The 21,102-nt window shown below is 38.5% G+C and overlaps 1 protein-coding gene across 2 annotated transcripts in view; it reads left to right on the top strand.

Annotated features, from left to right (window-relative positions):
* LOC126753619 (V-type proton ATPase catalytic subunit A-like) overlaps positions 1 to 21,102 on the top strand; it is a 414,573-nt gene that overhangs the window by 152,811 nt on the left and 240,660 nt on the right. For both annotated transcript variants that reach the window (XM_050465213.1, XM_050465211.1), the window contains one exon: positions 8,136 to 8,266. In XM_050465213.1, the coding sequence (XP_050321170.1) occupies positions 8,136 to 8,147 (12 nt within the window). In that variant the 3' untranslated portion in view covers positions 8,148 to 8,266. The remainder of the gene's footprint in view (positions 1 to 8,135; positions 8,267 to 21,102) is intronic.

The following is a 21,102-nucleotide window of genomic DNA, read 5'->3' as shown; positions in this document are numbered from 1 at the left end:
TAAATAGATAGATAGATTTGCTTAATATTGTCGTGATGGAAGTTGCCGCTTCGCGAACAGCTTTTGAGAGTACTGACACGTACAGGTAAATGCAGTCAAATTTTCCACCGTTAAACTACCACCTGCACTGTTCTAACTTTTCTTTTAAGTTTAGAAACCGAGGACAATGGAAAAACACGGGTTCAGAGTCTTCTATGGGTGCGTCGTAGATCCGCCTTCTATTTTGAAAATAACTCATAATGATATATATGAGGTACTCAGGGGCGACAACTTCTTTCGGTGCATCGATAGTGGACCTATGTTTTCTGAAGCCGCATTGTCTTTCTGATAGTCCACTGGTTTCTTGAATTGCAAACTCAAAGTGGTTTCTTATTTTGCTTTCATACACTTTGCCCATTTTGTCGAGCATGCACATAGGTAGATACGATGAAGGTTCAACTAGTGGCTGTTTAGTTTTGGGATTAAAACCAGGCGCTAGACTTTCCAGAGATCAGGGAACACTCTTTTTTTATATATGCGTTGTACATTTTAGCGAAAAGAGTTGGCTTTGAAATTATGACAATCTTTAGTGCTCAGTTTGGTATGCCATCGACTCCAGGCGCTTGTTGTTTTTGATTTTTTTAGCTATGGCCAATGGTTCCTCTTCTGTAACCAGCGGGGGTGATCCATAAGCTTCTTTTCGTCATTCAGCGCCAGAATAGGGGCGTGCGGCGTAATGCTCGACGACTTTCTTCATGAACGAATGGATTGCTTAGTTGATGTCTAAGAGCTCGTATTGCCGCGGTGAAAAGTGATCCGACTAAGTAAAAATTTTTTGGGATCAAAGGTGAAAAAAAATGTCCACAATAAAATTTTTATACAATATTAAATGTATGCTCTTCCCACTAATGCGTGTAGTTCTCTTAAGCTCAGGATAGATAGCATGACGATTGTGCGACACAGTTTGCGCACAGCATCAATAGTTTCCGCTGTAACAACTGTTTTGGAAGACCTTCACGGAATTCGTCCTGGAGTGATGTACGCCATCGATTGAATTCACCACACCTCCGATAAATATTTGTCTTCGATGGAACTTCATCGCCAATAATTGAATTAAGTTCAACGATACACTGTTGCACGTCGAAACATGTGATAAAGAGTCGAGCGAATATGTTCGCGATTTAGTTCCATATTTTGGTCGTTAGGAATATTTTCAGTTACTGTAAACAATAAAAATAACGCTTATATGCCAAAATATTCTAAGTTTGCATTGCATAAAAAATGACAAGATTTATGAAAAAGTTGCGAATTGGCCGCTTGCTACACTAAGGTTACCAAATTCCAAATACTACTGTGATCAAATTGAAAGGTGAATATTGTCCATTTCATTTTCTTCAAAGTAGTCCCTTCCCGCTGCACAATACTTATGCCAACGAATTTTCCAGTCATCATAGCACTTGGAAAAATCCGCCGTCGTGATGGCCATCAAAGTGGTCTTGTGAATTTGCTGAATAGCCAGAAGTGACACGAAGGTAAATCAGAAAAAAATTTACCAATTCGAATAACACGCAAAGTATAAATTAAAAATTCACCTTTCAATTTGCTCACAGTAGTATAAAATGCTAACTATGCAAGTTGTATTCTCTCCTATATCCGTTCGATTGAAGTGCTCCAGAGATACCTTCCTTGGTTAGTGATCTAATTTAATCCATTTTTATTCAGTTTTGAGTTATCTCTTTCCGCAAACGCTTTAAAGTTGCTCTCAGCCACTAATATACCATCATAAACTGCTTTGAATGTTTAAGAATTTAAATTAATGAAATTTCTTCTTATGTTTGAATAAATCACAGCTGCCACGCACACACATAAAACCCGCCACGTAAATGTAAAGCGATAGCACTTTGCTTCCCTTAACACATTAAGTAGATAAACATATAATAGCATGTATGACGTGACATCTACACGCACACACACATATTCACGGGAAGTGCGTGCGTTTCTCCCAGAGTCCAACGAAATTGCCAAAAAAGTTATTGCTTGTTTCCAGCGCCAATGTTTGTATGTGTGTGTGTGCCAGAATGCTCGTTTAAACGCGTCGCCATTTCAACACTCGCATTCACTTTTGCAATTTATTTCTTGGCTGTGTCTCTGGCTCTTCTGCGAGTGTTTTATATGCGCGGGTGTTGTCTTGTCTTCAATTTTATCACACTTCGCTGGTGGTGAGACGAGGCGCAGTGCGGCGCGGAGTGTTCGCCGCTCAGTTGCTAAGTGTTGCGCTGCCGGGGGGCAGAGGGGTGAATTTGTCGCCGAAATTGAAAAATAAAAGCGTCAGCTGTACTGGCACTTCGCCGATTTTATTGCACTTGATTCTAGTTGTTATTCCATCTACGTATTGCCCTGCTTTTATGATGCTGCATGAATGTGTGCGTGTGTGCGTTTTTGTTGTCCTTGGCGAATGCCATAAATCAAGCAACTAAACGGAAACGACCCGATGAGCAGCGCGTAACGGTGCATCGATACGCTCGCCACTAAGCGACACACTGGCTGACATCCTCAACTGACACATGTCAAACCATAAAACGCCAGAATATGGCCGACAATTTCGTTATCTCATTTTGCTTTTGCCAACGCGATAAACGGACGAACGAATACACTTCGACAATACTTAGAATACACAATGTGGATGTACATATAAGTGGCGGCGTTCGGCGGTGTGTGCGTCAAACGGATGGCATTTGTACACACATGTTATACATTCACATATGAGTGTGTGTGTGGGTTTGTTGTCTTCCGAATTGTGTCATATAGCTGTCAGATGAGCTGCAGTTTGGGTAATATGTTTTAGGAAAATGTATTTTATTGCATTTTGATTCTACACGGAATGACTGTAACGGGAAACAACTAAATAAAGCCTGCGCTATGTAGATATACTTATGTGAATGTGTGTTTGTGTGAGCGTTGATGCTTTTAAGTATTTGTTTCTTGTTTCACGCAAGGCAATAATTTGAAAGCAGCGAGGATTTGAAAATGGCGTAATTGATTAATTCGAGGTTAGGAAGAAAAATATATAACAAGCAGTAAAAAATCTATAGAAGTATACAGAAAAGAGCCCCTCCTCACTTCTAACCATGCACTGCACTGAATATATATAAAATATATGAACATACAAGGATATTGAAATGTTTTTTCTCTAAGACACTTCATGAAAGGTGGCGTCGAGTCTTGACTTTACCGTGTGTATCGTAAAGTGTTATCTCGGTTAATTGGGAGAGCAGGTCACATTTGAGTTCTTTACACACTATTTATTTGGGAGTGATTTGGACATGATCTGTTTATTATTTAATTAAAAACTTTGGCTGCAGAGAAAAAGAGTTCCACTGGAAAGTACATAAGTATAAGAGAGAAAAGGCAGACGAAACGACATCTCTTTAAGGGTGCAGTGTTTTGGAGACTAACTACTTTATAGTGACTGTGAATAGTAAATGGTGAATAATGGTGGAAGTGAAAAGTGAAAAAATGACTTTTAGTTGAGTTTGAAAATGTTTGTTTTAATCTGAAAGCTATTGAGGAATCGCGCACTGCTGCTTATGCTGCCAACGTTAAGGGCTATTCTGGTCTAGAAGCATGAATTTCAGGTAGTTTTTAAAGTGTCGTAAAAAATGGCAATTAATATTTTTATTATCCATTTTCTATTAGTTATTAGTTAATTTTAGAAGAGTACAGAAAAAAATTAAAAACTAAAAAAAGTAAAAAATTTCAAAAATTATGAACTGACGAAGTGGGGGTCTCTAAAAATTTCCACGTGACCATACCCATGATTTCAACCCTTCTAGTCATCTGAAACCAAAAAAAAAAAGATTATTATTCTAGAATAATGTCGCAATGGCCGGAACTACGGAAAAGTGGAAAAATTTTTTTCAAAAAATGGCGTCTGCCTGAAAAAAAAAGTTTTTTTGGATCACTTTTTCTGATTATCTGGAATTTTTTAAAAATAATAAAAATAAAAATTTGGGGATGGGCCTAGTTCCAACCATAGACAAGCCTATAAAGAAGACTCTATAAAAATTTCAAGTTAATCGGTCCAGTAGAACCTGAGAAATCGTGGATATCGTTCCGAAAAAGTCAGTTTTGAGAAAAACGCGTTTAAAGTTTCGCGTAAAGTCTTTTGTTCAATTAGTTCCGGCTTTTAAGAAGCTTTTCGCATAAGCACTTAATACCGATCGTTTAGTTTGTATGAGAGCTATATGCTATAGTGAACCGATCTGGGCACTTCCGACAAATCAACAGTACGAGTATCTTAGAGAGAAAAGGACGTGGGAAAAATTCTAGATCGATATCTCCAAAACCGAAGGACTAATATGCTGTTATACAGATGACCATTTAATAAAGATAGGACAAAATCGACTCAGCTCGTCACGCTGATAAAATTGTATTTTTCATAGGGTCTCCAACATTTCGGTATGGGTGTTACAAGCAACGTGGCGAGCTTAATATACCCTATTCGTAGTAAAAAGATTAACTACAAGAAAATTGCTGTTTCATCGTCTCTCATATTACTTAAATCTTCTTCTAACAAATGAAGGTCTCTACTAAAATAATAGTTAACGTCAATCCCAAGCTAGAGGTCGCAGCGTGCAGCTATTCAATAGCGCGTCTTAAGTACCTACAGAAACAATACGCAGCTGTGTCGGCTTTCGGCTCAATACCGATGGTGTTTTGTTTAGGACTTTTCAAACGGCTTTTTTCCGTCATGTTTTATCGCTATTACAGAAAAATAATTAAAATCAGAGCTAAAAACCGCTGGCAGTAGTTAAGTGCACAATACCCTGAACCTATGTACCTTTAAGACACTTTCACTTGCATTTGATTTTAGTCTCATAGGCCACAAGTCTGCTCCAAAGTGTGTAATTGACAAGTGTAAATCAAATGATTATCTCATTTGCAAGCAATTATATTTAACTCCCAGGGAGCCCCACTCACACTAGCGGCTATTAATATCATGCCAAGTGTACAGTTAACTTTGGAATTAATTGTTTATGCAGCAACAACGCCATACACTTCTAAACTCTCGAGTACATTCTTGACATGCAACTGAGTAAACTTCGTGAGTCACAACAAACACTCACATGTCAATATTTGTCGAATTGAATTATCACACCGCAAATGCCAGTGACTATTTAATCATGCACATAACACTCATCTCCCTTATGAAATTATCACACTTATGTTATTCTGATGAGGACATGCTTTCAGTTACGCATATTGAAGCTTGAAAGGGCAAGTTTTGTTGACTTATTTAATAAATAAGAAGATGTGGATGAATCTGGTCTCAAGTCATAATACTGAAATGCAGCAAGAGCAACGAGACTGGGCATGCGATAATAAAAATACCAAATCCAAAAGAAAAGTGATTTTGTAGAATATGTCCAATTTAGAACAGTCCCTCTGTTCGGCTGGTTGATATTCTTGCTGAATAAACGTGGGCTCTTTAGTAGTATTGTAAGTATAACATACGCTTGAGCACTTAAATTTTAATAAACTCTAGTTGTGGTTCTAGACCGGATCTGAGCTTCCATGTACTTTATCATTATCACTTTGCGAAATACGTTGTGAGAGTAAATTAATTTATATAAAAGCTTTTTGCTGCTTAAAATGTGTTTATAATGCAAATCACAGCGCAGATAATTCCCTTTCCCAAAGTCCCTCAGTCATATACATATGCAACTGTTGTGACATCTCCGTTGTTATCGTACCTACAAAATATGCGGTATAATGATTTTAAATAGCTTTGCTGGATGAATGGTCACTTACTTTAATCCGCAAAAGTTTTCGACTCATGGCTCATTAATTTATTGGAAAATAATGTCGCTCATACGCCACGTGCACTAAGCCAGCTAATTGACGTTGGTTCGGCAGTAAGTTTTGCCACTCAGCTAAAAGTGTGTGTGTGTGTGCGTGTGTGTGTGCTGAACAATCACTATCAATGTGATGCCCCATTACAGTTAAAACTCATCGACATGCCCAAGTATAATTATCAATTTCATTACTTCCGGTCAACACTGACAGATCCTATTAAATTTATAAGCAATCGATTGGGCAGAAAAACAAACTCAATGGCACAGCAGTCAAGCGGCGAGAATATAGAGCACAACAACAAGAACAGTAACGAGTATATGAGTTTTTCAGATGTCAGAAACGAGTCTCGAGCACAGTAACGGCCGGCCAGTAAAGACAGTGTCGTTAATTTTTAAACCGAACAGGTAATCGGGGTCATTTATACCTGAGCGCTTGAAAATATTTTTTTCCACATTTTCGTGTGCTATAGAAACTCATTGCTAAATATGCGCTAGTTGCCGTTTGAAAGTAGCTTACACTGTTTAATTGGCAAACCTAAAAGTTTACCTATCCGATTGTTGCCATTGTGCTCGTAATAGTTGTTGTTGCCGTTGTCATTTTTTAATCTGCAGCTGACAGAGGCAATTACGCGCACCGCTCTCAATATGAAATTCCTTTTGAAAAAAGGTCAAATGTGCAAAGAGCTACAAAAATGCTGGGGAAACGTTTCAAGTGTGTTTCTGTTGCCTCCGCCGTTGCACGTGCCAGCACACATATTGCCAGTGCTTATTGGCGAATTTTTGTGTGTGTGTGTTGTGGCGTAATATGGAAGTATCAGTTACGTTGTGGTGAAAAAAAAATTTGATAAGTTGCATGCCACGGCAGTCTGGCGGCAAGAAAGTCCGTCGGGTGCTCGCATTTTTGCCAGTTGAGCAGCAGCGTAGTGGCCGGTCAGCGCCGCCTCTGCTGTGTTTATGTATGTATGTAGCGATCGTTCCATTGTTGTGAGTGCGTCTGTGGCAGCTTTGCGATGTCAAAATTTGTGATACTAAATTATTGGCGTGGTTGTGGGCACTATGAGCCTCATAGGTTGTGTGCTTTTGTAATATAGTCGGTAATATACAAGAATACAGTGTATAGTTCTTACTGACTTTTAAGAATTCGAAAATTGGCTAGTAATTTGAAAAAAATTTATTTAGGCCTTGACGTTGTACTTTAGGCGCTAACTGACTGTATTTGCGCAAAGATAACTTTCTCCTAATGGTTTGGTACCATACACATTTTTCCGTAGGAACATTTCGGGTATTAGTATTCCCTTTTCATATCGTCTTTTTCCTTGCAAATGTGGATCGATACAATTAAGTTCCGAACATATCCTCATTTAAATGCATTCAATGACTTCTTTTGCAGGAATAAATTCGATGCACTCAATTTTCGAGTACTTTTTCCACTAAATCAAGTCGTACGTCACGGATAGCGCGTTCAATATTGACTTCTGTGTCTTGAAGAGTGCCTGGTTTATTCCCAAAGACCAATGACTTTAAATAACCCAACAAAAGTAGTTTCTTCCTAGAGACCATTTAATGCCACTATTTCTTGAAATAATCGAGTTTCCAAACTTTTCTCGCCATAATTCGGTGGTTGCACGTGCTATGTGGCACGCAGCCCCTTTTTGTTGGAACAAGAAATTGTCAAGATCAATTTCTTCCAATTGCGGCCATAAAAAGTTGGTTATCATCGATCCATAACGCTTCATTTCAAAAGTAGTACGGACCGATTATTCCACTGATAGACCAAAAGCGACACCCAACTGAATATTTGGCTGAATGTAATGGTTGTTCGTAAATAATTTGTGGACTTTCTTCGCATCAGAATCGACAGTTTTGTTCATAAAAACGAAAAGTTGCAAGTGATTCCCTGAAAAGTGGGCGGTGCTGTGCCCATCGCCCAGTTTTTGCCCTGTCTCCTATTGAACCCTCTCATACCATCTTAAAAAATTATACTATGTGTTTGTCGTATTTAGGTATCTTCCGATTTATTTTCATTTTACAGTGTTGGTAGGGGTACTTAAGGCAGTTGTCTTAAGCGCATTTGGTTTTTGTAACTTGAGTGGTTTAAGATACAAACTATTCCACTCTCTAGCAACATGTTGGTTAATTTCTTTGATTTTAATTTTTATAAAAGAATCTCTATAATATTTTTGAATAAAAAATTTTATTTTAAATTCTTCTAATTACAACAAAACTGGTTTTTTTGACCACTGTGCACTTATGTATAATATATAGCTTCAAAATGTTTTTTTTTTTTTCTTCTTTATTTAGGGACACCAGTGAGGCACCAATAGTTTTCTGCTATGAAACAACAACTATTGAGGAGTGAGAAACGAGGAGCGACCGCACATCAACGCAACCCGTCAGCAGCAATTATTTCGTGCACACGGAGCAATCAACATGTAAGTCTCAACTACTCATATCTAAGCACACACATGGCTAACTAAAGACCTACATGTTAGATTTTGTAGTATTTGGCACTGCAACTGGCAGCACTTGAGCATTGTGCGCATTTAAGTTTCAGCACAGGTCCACGCAGCTGCTGCGAAGGGTAGCACATACATCTAAACACATACGAGCGTCTATACATTTAAGGTTTATCCAACTACATTTGCTACTTGTAAGCCCCATAGCCAACTAAACCGACACACACACACACACACACACACGCGACCAAGTGCTGCAATTCGATATTTTTGCTTCATTTGCGCTCTTAACGTTTTACCACACCGCTGTAATTGTTGTTGTTAATGTTGTATGTATGCTATTTCGCATTTTTTGTCTGCTGCATAATAATAACGGTGTTGACGTGTTGGCTACAGCGGACCTCGGTGTGCTCGTACGATTGCGCTGCTATTCAGCCTTTTCAATGTCTGCGCGTTTTTGCTGCGCACGGTTGGAGAGTGACGACGAGGCAAGCCGTTGTGGCTGCCACAAATTCTATCGACACAACAATGGCGCATTTGTTGGCGCCGCTGCTTCATTTTCAGCATTGCCACAATATTTTCTGGCTGCTTATTGTCATGGGTGACCGCAGCTGGTGTGTGTGTGTGTGTGTGTCTACGTGCGCTCCAAATTGCCTTCCGCCCTATTTCATCGATACGCTGCTTAAGGCTCATTCAACATCCTTTCCACTGCATGCTCGCATCATTTGCCCCGCCATTATGTTGCTATTTTGTAATTTTACTGGCAGTTTAATTTTCGTTTCTCCTTTTTTTTGACTGCTGTCAGTTATTTTAATTGTTCCCAGCGGTTCGTAATGAAACATTTGGACAGCTCCCGTTGGGCGCATTTGAGCCATTGTGTCGGCAATCTGTTGGCCGATTGTGCGAGCAGTGCTGTTCTCATCGAAATTAGTGGATTTCATTCTTAAAGCTTCGTACTTACCGCTTCCCGGTGTACAAGAAAATGTACTGGAGCCAAGGTGCACCGTGGCGTATGAGCAACGTCACTATACTTTGCCACTCCTTATGCGCTCAGCAGCACATTGTAGTGCAGCAAAGTGTTCGAGTTAAGAGTTAAACTTAGCCATAAATTATTTACGCCCGCTTAGTCAACATGCAGCATTTATCAAAATTACCCCTTCAGGCTAGTCAAACATTTATCAGCAGGTCGGGCGGTGTGTCGTTGCGTCCGGCGCAGCAGCTGCTGCCTGTCAAAAATGCTTCTGTGTCCAAGCAGGCGTTCAGGTGCGCAATTTTGTACCTGAACAATGACAATAACAATAGAAAATACCTGCATGCTCATTTGTATATCCATGCAGGTGAGCAGGAGTATAAGTATGTACATATGTGTGTGCGTGTGTCCTGTGCTAAACCTGTCATATGTGTAATCGCTTGCGTGTCCTCCATTGTGAAATGCAAATTCTGTTTTATTTCGCCATTTGAAGCATGCAAGCATCCCCAAGCCACCAGCCACCAGTGTGCGGGTGTGTGTGTGAACAATATTCTATATTTCAGTTGGTTAACTTTCCCTTTGCTGTTCTATCCTTCTTCTTGTCTTTCTGTGTTGGGGGAGCAGTTTGTCACTTCATAAATTTATTGTTTACATTGTTATTGCTCATACTTTCGTTTACTCACGTGTACGAGTACATGTGTTGTTGTGTTTAGCAATAGTTGCAACATTTCTATTTATGCTTGCTGGCATATCTTACACCTGTTTGCTTGTAGAACTATGTAAATGTTGAATTCCTACGTGTTCTTATTTTATTTATTGATTTTTGCATAGTTCGATAATTTTTTCTGTGCTTTGGTGTTATTTATGGTATGGAAAATTTAGCTTAACCCTGTCATGTGATCAAAAGAATTGAGGCGCTTATGTGACATTGTTGTAAATATTTCGTAAATTATTGGTGCTGAGTTATCAAAACTTCATTGAATAAGTGAATTTTCTTAAATAGGTTTAATATCTTGCTGATAAAAGTTCTGAAAATAACAGTAACAGTTTTGAATGAGGTGATGGAGTGTCAATTTCTTGCAAAACAATGAATTTTCTCATTTTTTACTGAGTTGTAATATTCCTAAGAGGAAAAAAAATGTTGCTTTAGGTAATCAAACTTTAACCGCTAATACATTTTAAATTATTAGGTTTACAAAAAAGTCATGTGAGACCTTTTTCTAGAGCATTCAATTGCCTGCAAAATCAATGGAACGAGATATTTTTTTCAAGTAGCGAGAAGCGTCTTTGGAATTATCTAACTTATAATAAGAAAAAAAAAAATAGAAAACTGAATGGTGGAGCAGCTCCGCTTTACAATAAAGAACTAAGACTTGGAAAAACTTTCTTAGAGGTGTCTAAGCACATATTTTTCAGAGTTCCAAATGAAAAAAATATATTTATTTCTTATGGACCAATGAGTATAAAATTTGAAAATGAAAAACTCCTACTTAAGGGGTTAGGTGCGTTTGAAAATTTCAAACAAAAATGAAATGAAAATGAAATTTTTTGTTCAAAGTCTGAGAAAAAACTATAATTTTATTTTTTTCCCTGCGTTCAAACACGACATTTACATATGTACTAACGGAATATTTTTGGTGTTTTAATTTTAAATGAACCAATAATAACTTACGCTGTCCACGGCGAGAGCATTATTTTGTGAGACACACAGGGTGATGAGGTCTCAACGGCTGAATCTCTGAAACCCATTTAACCCCTTAAGACTTTTTCGAATCTCATGATGATTCGTGTCATATAATAGGTAAATAGTTCATCAAATAAGGATTCGAAAAAATATTAAGTACCCGGAATTTTAACATAGTTATCTCTGTAGGATTTGGTAAAATTGGTATTTTGCGGTTCCTCGCTCCTGACATATCCCGAGTGAAATGATCTTCGTCTTACGAGTTGGTTGATTTTATAGAGTGTTTTTTTGGCAAACTGAGTGATATCATGTTTAAATTATACTAATGTTTGGCTCAGCATATTATGAATTGGCACCATTTATAGGCATGATCAATCCATAATTTCCCCCAACGATTATATATGTTAATTTTAAAGGTCTCTCCGATTGATATATTTCTTAAAAATCGTTAAATTTGTAAAATATATTTATAAAATTATATAAAAATCGTTCGTCGTAAATATACTCACTCTCTCTAACAAAAAGGCCAAAAATCGGTTCTTACATCGTTTTCATCATAAGAGAATTCACCTTTAAAGGGTTATATACAGTTAAACTGCCAAGAAAATCGAATTTTTCAGTCTTTGTTTTTCTAAAAAAACTTTTAAATTTATTGGTCCAAAAATGTGTACACGTATTATACTGCCTTTAGCTGTATTTTAGGAGTTAAGGTTAGTAAAAATATTTATTTGGAAAAAAACTACAGTTCATCTCCAGTAGTTTCCCGCAAAAAAGGTGTTTTGCGGTGACCAATACCAAACAGATTTCGTTAAAGTACTATGATGTTAAATCTAGTAAACTCAATCAAAAGAATAAGCAAAATAAATTTTTTTGACAAAATGGCGGGTTCTCAAACAAAAGAAAAATCGATTTTTAGCCAAAAATTTCGACCTTAAATTGTATGGCAAGAAAAGTCTTCGCTTAAATACTAACAAATACATTTAAGAAGCTCGTTTTAGAATTTGAAACAAATCGGTGAAGCCATTTTCGAGTAATGTTGGTCAGCGTTCCTTGATAACATCATTTTGAGAAATTCGCGTATAAGGTATGCAATGCACTTCCAAGTTCTCTGAAACGCCTTTTTAAACTTTTTAATTTAACAAAATTCTTACTCAAATATCAGATATCAAATTTTCCAGCAATATTCCATTTATTTGTGTCGTTCAGCCGCAGGCAATTAATTTTATTTGAGGCGACACTTCATTCACTATTATCACATAAATTGCTGTAACTACAAAAACAAATAAAACGTAAATGATTTTTCCTCAAAACAACTAAATTTTTATATTGATTATGCAAACTAATATAATTACCAATATTTGTTTTTCCAATTGCCATGACATAACAGTTAGCAGTTAGCAGTTAGAAATTACACAAGCTAGAAAAAGGCCAAAAAGTATTTTATATTTACTATTTGAAGTTCCATTTATTCCTCGAATATTTCCATTTCGTTTCGCTTTCATTCAGCTGCTATTTCGCAAACTGCATTAAATATAATTCGAATGTGCAGTTGAGTTGTGCGTTTTGTGGCGTTTTGTTGTTGTAATTAGCGCTGACGTGACGCTGAACTCTTATTTTCATAAATACTGCGCGAACACACATATTTATATATATATTTATTTATTTATGTATCATACACACACATACATATCTCTGTATATGTAATATGGAGAGAAACATTCAATTTTCAACGTGAAATTCTGCAACAGCGTTCAACAAAGTTCATGTGTGGCATGCAACTGACGTAAAAACTATGCAAATGCTATAGAATATATCTAAATACCATATATAGTTTGGTGTGTGCAGCATTTTTTGCCTGAGTTGCTTACGGTTATTCATTCGTTTCGTTATTTCGTTATTTGGTTCGTTCATTCGTTAGTCCGCTCATTCGCTGGTGGCGCAAATTCAATCAGTTTACATTTTACTTTGTTAGTCTTCATTTCAACTCACTGACTTCGTTAGAACTAAATTTCACGAATGATTGGCCCAGTTTTGAGCAGAAATTCGAAAATATACATAGATTGTATCACATGACATGCACTTTACTTTCCGTTCGCCACGTATATTTGATGGCAGGTGTGTACCCAATGTCATATATACTTATATGTGACCTGGTCTACGGAAAGGGGCTTAGGTGTCAAAAAATCAATTTTCACTTTTTAGTTGCTTCGGATGTAAGATGAGATGCACGTTAGCTCCCTTTTCGTAGACCAAGTCACACATAATATATTATACAAGTATATACCGAGAGCTTATTTTCTACTTATATAGCGAGAGTATGTAAAAATGGATTTTTTTTGTAATTTTACTGCAGCTTCTAGATTCTTCTATTTTAAAAGTAGTTGTGTGTGCCCCTCATTGCTTCAACTTCTTAAATCCGTCTAAATAATTAGTATTCTGGGAGTCTATAAAGCATAGTAGGCTTCCGTGACAGCATTAAGCTCCACACTCAACTCAAATTTCTACCAAGCGAGTGCCTTTAAAAGTTTCGAAATCAATGTAAAGTCGCATAGGGTCAAATCTTGGGAATACGACGAAAGATGCAGAAGTTTATAGTCTTTTTCATCTTCTTTACCGCCGTAGACACAGCTTACGCGATTATAGCCGAGTTATCCTTTTCGTTGGGGACGTTTTTCACGTAAAGCCAGCACACAATACTGAAGAGGGATGGTTCGCCTTCTCACTTTAGCTCGCCTGCAAACGTTGTTCTTTGGCTACCCAGAGGATACTTGGTCTAAGACCAGAAGTCGTAAGCTGCTTGAGCCATATGTAAAGGAATCGTTTCTGGCCACTCCCAAGCGAATGGCGCTCAGAGAACTTTCCTCAATTGCGTGAACTTCTACACATGACCCCATCCTCCGTATACAGTCTAGTTCATCTAAATTGCTAAATATTCGGTAACAAGGGGCCTGAACTCCAAATAAAATATATGTATGTATATTACACCTTGAGTATCATGAAAAGGCCGGACCATTACTTTCCCGACGTATAGGACAGTCCTCGCCAACTCCAAATGAAACTTAGATCACACCTTGAGAATCATGAAAAAGCGTTAACTATCACTTTTCCGACGTATAGGACAGTTCTCGTCTGCTTCAGAGCAAGTTCGCTGGATCCGCAGTTCCTTGGCTTCTAGTATATACATACATACCAAGTGAACCAAGTTTCATTGTAGGCCACGAAACAAATCAGAAACTACTTTGGACTGGCTTTAAACTTCAACAAACACTACTGAGAGCTGGTCTCAGGTTGACTTTGGCAGATTTAAAGGATTGAATGCACATTTTTTAATCCAAATTCAGTGTCAGTTTAGTAAATATTTAATATTGAGCACTCGAAACGACAGCTAAACTCCTGTTGAACTGAAATTAAAGCAAATAAACTGTCACAACAACAGAAAAGTTTTACAAAAACAAATAATTAGCTGCAAACTTTGCTCGTTATTGCGATTGGCAAGAGATTTTGTTTTGGTGCACGCTCAACTTATTGTTTAGATAAACAAAAATAATATTAGTTGACGTTGCAAACTGCAATGAACTTTTTTAATCACAGCGCGGCGATTGTTTATGTGGTAAATTGCATGCTGAAAGCAACATTTTCCACATCGAAGGTCACGAGCTGATTGCTGGCCAAAATTGGATTTGTATTGTGGCTTGGCCGGCTGCCTGGCATGCTCAGATAAACTCTGCTAAACACAAGCGCACATTTGCGTGTGAGCCATTAGGTGTCTGTATGTGTGTGCGTGTGCGTTTGGTGTGACAGGTGTGTCGCGTGAGGTTCGCCGCGTTCACATTCGGTCAGTCGGTTTGTACTAATTTGCAGCAATGTTGTTTCTAATCAGCTTTTGTGCTTCCTAATCGAACTGGAAAAAGATATGAATTCAAATGCGCCAGTGCTCGTTAGCGATTGCCACTCAAATTAGCGAGTATTCGGAGTGGCTTCAGAGAGTATGTTCAAGGATTTTTTTTAATATTTTCCTTAATGACTGCGGCTGAATGAAAAGCCTTCGTTGTGTTTGTTTTAGTTAAAGCTTTTTTTTACAAAACTATTTTCCAGTTGCCGCCACAACTGATGTGCCAACATGTGGCAATTTAAGTCGGTGTTTTGTCCCTCTTTGATGTCCGTGCCGTCAAATGATTGATCCATTTTGCTAGGTGTTGCGAATGGGTCGCAAGAGCTCCATACAAAGCACCCTTAAATTTTAACGGATGCCTCTGTTAGACATTTTTGTTAGGTACTCTGTACCAAAAACTAATTTATGCTGTGCTTGCTGATGTCGCAAACTTGTAATGTAATTTGTGTTTTGTGGATTTGCCTATTAAACAACTTAAAACGGACGATATGGTTCTCGGAGTCGCATATAGGCTGGGTAAGGTCATGGGGTTGATCCAAAGTTATTGACGCTCAATTATACAGAGCTCGCCATAAACAGCAATTCTCATACATCTTCGAAAGCTTGTCAATTTAATGAAGAGGTTAAAATCAATTTCAGCTACTACACAGCTCGGTTGGCAAACAGCTCGACAGAATATATAGTATATATTGGACAGTGTGTTCAGTCAGAACACTTAAACACTGCGGCAAGATTGGCTTTGTTAAGAGCCAGTATTTCGAAGGACCTCTTATCGTTCACCATGAGCCAGAAGCATCTGACACAATCGTAAATTATAGTTGTTGATCTGTGCTTTCTGCGCTCACTACAGATCCAAAAGGCCGATGACAGAACTCAAAAAGACATCGAAACCCCGATTCTGGATGCTACCGGAAAAAGGGTGCTCTTCCTAGCAAGCTCAGTGGCTTTACAGTTTCTGGCGATTCTGGAGATCCAAAGGGCCAATGACAGAACTCAAGAAGAACCGCTGTGACCGGGCACTTATACAAATCTAATATGGGAGAAGCTTAAAGCTATTGATAATGAGATTTTCCACTCGCTAGACGCTGTAGTGATCCGGCATTCTGAAAATAGAGCTGATGGAGAACTCCCGATAGAAGACACCAGCACCTTTTCTCTCTCTTAACCTTGATCCATCCGAGAAAAATTCCGCTGCAAACCTTCCCCAACGGTATCGAACCGCATACAAATCTCTCGGGGCTTGAGCTTACTCGCATATAAGTCCGGGTTTATTCCGGTTACGTAAAACCGTCAATTGTCAATTGTCAATGTAAAGATCGAAATATTGTTGCTATGGACTCCACCCTTACAGTATTATACCCTGAATATGGTTTATTAAGTTCGCCACGAAGCTTGTATCACGCAGTCGGAGATCTTTCGGAGCTGTGTTATTTTAGCCATTTTCGTGTCTGTCTGTTCATCTGTACACATGAGGACTAATCCTTTAGTTGTCTGTAAGAAATTCAAGACACGTCCTTTTCTCTTCATAAAGCTGTTCATTTGTCGGAGCCGTCACTTTTTTATCTGACAAGATGTTTGCATGAAAATTGCCTTGGATTATATGGATTGGCAACGCTACAATCTCTGAACATATTGTTCACGTAGGACCACTATAGCATAAACTTGCCATAGAAGCTAACCGCTCAATATCAAGACGAAGATACTCTGCTCAGCTGAAGTTAACATTTAAACGGCTCTCCATTTCTTTAACTATCCTACTTTTGAATAATTGAACTTTTCGTGCATCGGTTTGACTGAGAAACAAAAAAATAAGTCGCAAAAATTGCTAAAAATCTTTTTATTTTTGTTTTAACCTATTTTTTAAGTATACCGTTACCAGGACTCTCGTTTGTCACTAGCTGGGTATGCTTCATGGTTGGAACAAATGGTTCTGTCACAATTACCCAAATATTCATCAATGCGCTTATTGCTTTTCCCCGCCGCCCACACACCGATAGCGCAACATTAATTTTCGTATTTGCTCCCCAATTGTCTCTTAGCATTTCTTGCTATGTAAAACATTTGTTTTCCCCCCACATATGTGCACACATACACACGGGTGTTTACTTCATTTTTTATTTAATATGTTTCTTTGTTTTTGTAACTTATCCTTATCCTGCTAAACTGTCATTGCTACCGAAAGAGAATCTGTCAAAGTGAAATGCAAATAAAGACAAAAACATAGTGACAGCAAGAGCAACGGAATGCTGCCTCACCGTAGCGCCGGCAGGTTGCTGGTGTCGCCGCTGCTGGTGGGGCAGCCGAGGGCCAGCGCTTGCCATTTGGCAGCGTTGCTAAGCTGCTGCTACATGTATACATGCTAAGAATGTTGCATGCAAAGACGTACAACACAGAAATGGAAATTCCAAATTGAGTCGGGTGATCGGTTGCTGGGGCCAACGCCAGCGACGTGTGTTTAGGTGTGTGTGTGCCGCATTGGGCGCATGAAATGTTGGAATGCAAAGCAGTCCAAATAAGACGAACTAAGCAAAAACAACAAAAGTGGCAAGAAAACGAAAACAGAAATGTTAAATCCTTAAGAAAAAAATTCAATTTGCAAAACGATATCCTCAGGATTTACATAAAGCAGTCATTTGAAGTTATCCGCTCGGCTTAGTGCGCTCGCATCCCTTTGCCGCGCACACACAACGCCAGCTGCCATATGAGGGATGCCTGTACGCACACATACAAAAGCGCACAGAGCTGACGAGGGAGGGGGAGAGGAATGGGAATGGAATGCCAGAAATGTGGGGGCGTGCTGGCGCTGCCGGAGCGCGCCTCACTGAAGGGTTGCCTTTATTTAAAATGTTTCTTCTAAATTGCAAAATCAGGCGGAAGGGAGAGGTGGGGGCAGCGTGTGGCATGCTATAGCGACTATAAAATCAAATCGGCAACAAGCTGACATAGTTTGCCAGCCACACACACACAAACACACTCATGCAAGTATATGAGTATGAGCGTGAGTATGTGCGAGAGCGCAAACAAACTGGAATCCTTTTTCGCATTTTCATTCAGCTTTTTTTCGCAACTTGTGCCATTTTGCCGAAAATGTGCGCGCTTAAAAGGGAAAATGGAAAACCATTAAATTTATTGAAATCACTTTTTTAGCATAAAATTCGAAGAAAAGCTCCGTTGTCATGACATTTAATCTGGCGCAATTCAGCGACCCCGCCCATCACCCTTGCCGTCTGCGTTTGCGTGTTTGACTCCGTTCCGCTGCAAAAATGCCGTTAGTTGCGCAATATTTTCTAGCTTTCTTTATCTTTCGGGTAATTCTTGTGATGCGAAATATTTAAATAGACAAATATGCGACAAACTAAACTAACAAACGCTTGTAAACGCGTAATGTGCCACAAATAGCTGCAGGGCGCTCATCGTCCGCAGAGCTTGCTTCGTGTCTGTGCATTGGCAGTGAAGACTGTGCGCCGGAGTTTAAAAGCCAAGCATGAAAGCAGTGGCAGCAAGTGTGGTGACTAACGGTGAAAGTTCATTCACCGTTATGTGCATGTGTGAGAGTATGTTTATGTGGACCGCTGACAAGAGAAAAGGGCTTATTATATAGACAATGCGGCAATAAACCATTTTTATGTGAGTAATTATATGTGAAACACCTGCAAACATTTTAATTGTGCGTCCACAAAAGCTTACTGTTATATGATGCTTTGTTGCATTTTCAACAAATTTAAATTTTTGGCACCGAATCAGGCATGTTCTTTTCATAAAAAAGTTGCTATGATCCGATTTAGGTCAAACAGGCATCATTTCGTTCGATAGCTTGTTACGATCTTTCGGGTTATTTTAGAGTATCACTCTCTTAGAAACCAATCAATTCTGTTCCACGGAAAACAAGTTACCTGGCCAGCATTAAGGAAACACTGAAATATCAGTAAACTTACTGAAATACAAAGAGTAAGCTGTGCAGGCGTTACCGAGGCTATTAAATCATGTCCGACTGATGTGCTCACTATACTCTTGCATTAATTGTCCATAGAGGAGCTTACACGAAAAGTAGCAGCAAGTTATGCTATAAGAATAAAAGCAGTGGAAGGTAGCAACAGAAAATATTATGGTCATAGCGTCATCCTGAGTCGGCTTTACTTCAGTAAATCTTACTATCTTCTTCCAATATTACATTTCAAAAGTCATTTTCGCGTGAGCATACCCTCTAGACGTGAATGGAGAAAAGGTTTAGTACGGAAGTATAACAAAGCCTCTGTCTATATCGGTGGGTCCAAAATTGGACTGTCTCTCCACTCTCTATCCGACTAGCTAGCTTGGTAGCATTGCCAGCCTTGTCGACGCCACTAATTAATTCCAGCGTATTTAACTATTGCAGAAAGGTTTTAAGTTTACTGACGGTCTAATCTATTATCCATAATTTGAGTTCCTCGTCAACGTAAAGCAGAGCCAAGCTAAGAGCCTGTTTAGATGAATCCGCGGAGGAGTTATTATCATGCCCGCTGGGAATGATCAAAAGAGAGCTTTACATATAAGCACTTTGAACAAATATCTCAGTGCAGATGGAAGTCAACAACCAATTGCAAGATAATGAAGCCCCAAGTATGGAAGGACTAGAACTTAGAACTTCTTACATATTTCCAGTAGTATTATTTTCACACCTACAGCTACTATAATGAAGCACTGATCTTTTGATTTGAAAACTAGTCTGCCCTGTAACAATATTTGCCGCAGCTGGAAGCTAGAAGGCTATAAGGAAAGCGTTTTGCGCTTTCTCTGTGAATGCCTAGCACAAATCAGACACAGAATATTTGAAAAATATCAGGCACCAAACTGTGAATGGCTGTCCACAAAAAGCATAGCGGATATAAGCAGTTTTATTGAGAGAAACAAATAGTGTGAGCGCAAAGATGAAATGAGTTAGCAAGATTATGGATTTTCAATGATAGTGACTAAAAATGACACCTCCAGCGCTAATTGAGCCGAAAGTATCAGCACTCCTGCCTAACTACAAGCTATAAAACCCTCGTACATATTGAACAAAAATACAGGATCACTCAATTCTTGCAAGTTTCTCTTGAAACAAAGCTTTCAAATTATTCCATTGAGCTACTTACTTCATTCTGTCTTATTTGTTATCAAGCTTTTATGAGAATTTTTTAAATATTGATCGCTATATTCGATGTTAAGATAAATATCGTCATCAGCATTTCAGTATTGGATAAAACTAACCAGTGAATCGGTTATCACCATTTACAGTTAGGCTAATTTACAGATCTGAGTGAGCAGTGAAACTCGTCAAGGAAAAATTCCAATTTAAATCTTTTGTCTTCATTCAAATAATGTTGCAGAAACCAAAAAGTAGAAGTTACCACATAAATGCTAAAATTAAACGATTTTCCAGTTCAGAAAATGTGCAGAAAATTAATTTGTATGCATTTGAAATTCTAAGTCCCAATGGATTGCTGCAAATGTTTATATTAAATGTTTATGTGCGCCGAAACTTGTTGTAGCACTAACGCAAATAATATCATATGACCATGCATTTTTGTGAATGCATAGTGTTTGCTTTGGGCAGCACAACTACTTCGCAGACTATATACATTCTAACTAGTATTGGTCTCACGTCAATCTAGATAGTCGATCGACTATTCTGTTTTCCATGCAAACAGCTGGTCAGTGTTTACTTGGATTTCTTCTACGAGCGATGCGTTACTAGATTTCAGATATTTGAAATATATTAGCCTCATACTAGTTAAACTAACTAGCACACTATTGCAGTCAATTGAAATAACTCGCCAAAATAGCGTTACATAATTGCTAGACTTGTGGTCTTTTTCGGACTAGTTGTTGTTCTATGCCATATTGTAGCAGCAAAGTTGTTTAACTAGTTCGATATCAGTCAGAATCACTTAATCTTAAACTATCTGGATATTACTACTTGGCAGCAGACTCTGATATTGCACTGCGGACTATCATCCATTCGATTGAAATGTTGTTTTTACTTTTGCTTTGCAGACGCTTAACAAAATACTTGCCGCACCGTTGCCAAATACTCGTTCGCAAACAAATTTAATGTTAGCTACATTTTATTTCACCGGAAGTGCGGTCGGATTGGTTGGTGTACACACACATACACACACAGATGCAGATAAAAATTACGTCTGTCAAATCGCTGCGGGAGTAGTTTGTTGATATACGTCGGCATGTCCGTCCGTTCGGCCAGCCGTCCCTCGCGCACTTAATTCTCGTCTGTCCAGCCGACCGGC

The sequence above is a fragment of the Bactrocera neohumeralis genome, chromosome 3, assembly GCF_024586455.1.
Source record: "Bactrocera neohumeralis isolate Rockhampton chromosome 3, APGP_CSIRO_Bneo_wtdbg2-racon-allhic-juicebox.fasta_v2, whole genome shotgun sequence".
Lineage (NCBI taxonomy): Eukaryota > Metazoa > Arthropoda > Insecta > Diptera > Tephritidae > Bactrocera > Bactrocera neohumeralis.
The sequence above is the reverse complement of the archived record's forward strand: the minus strand, read 5'-3'. Positions and strand labels throughout refer to the sequence as shown.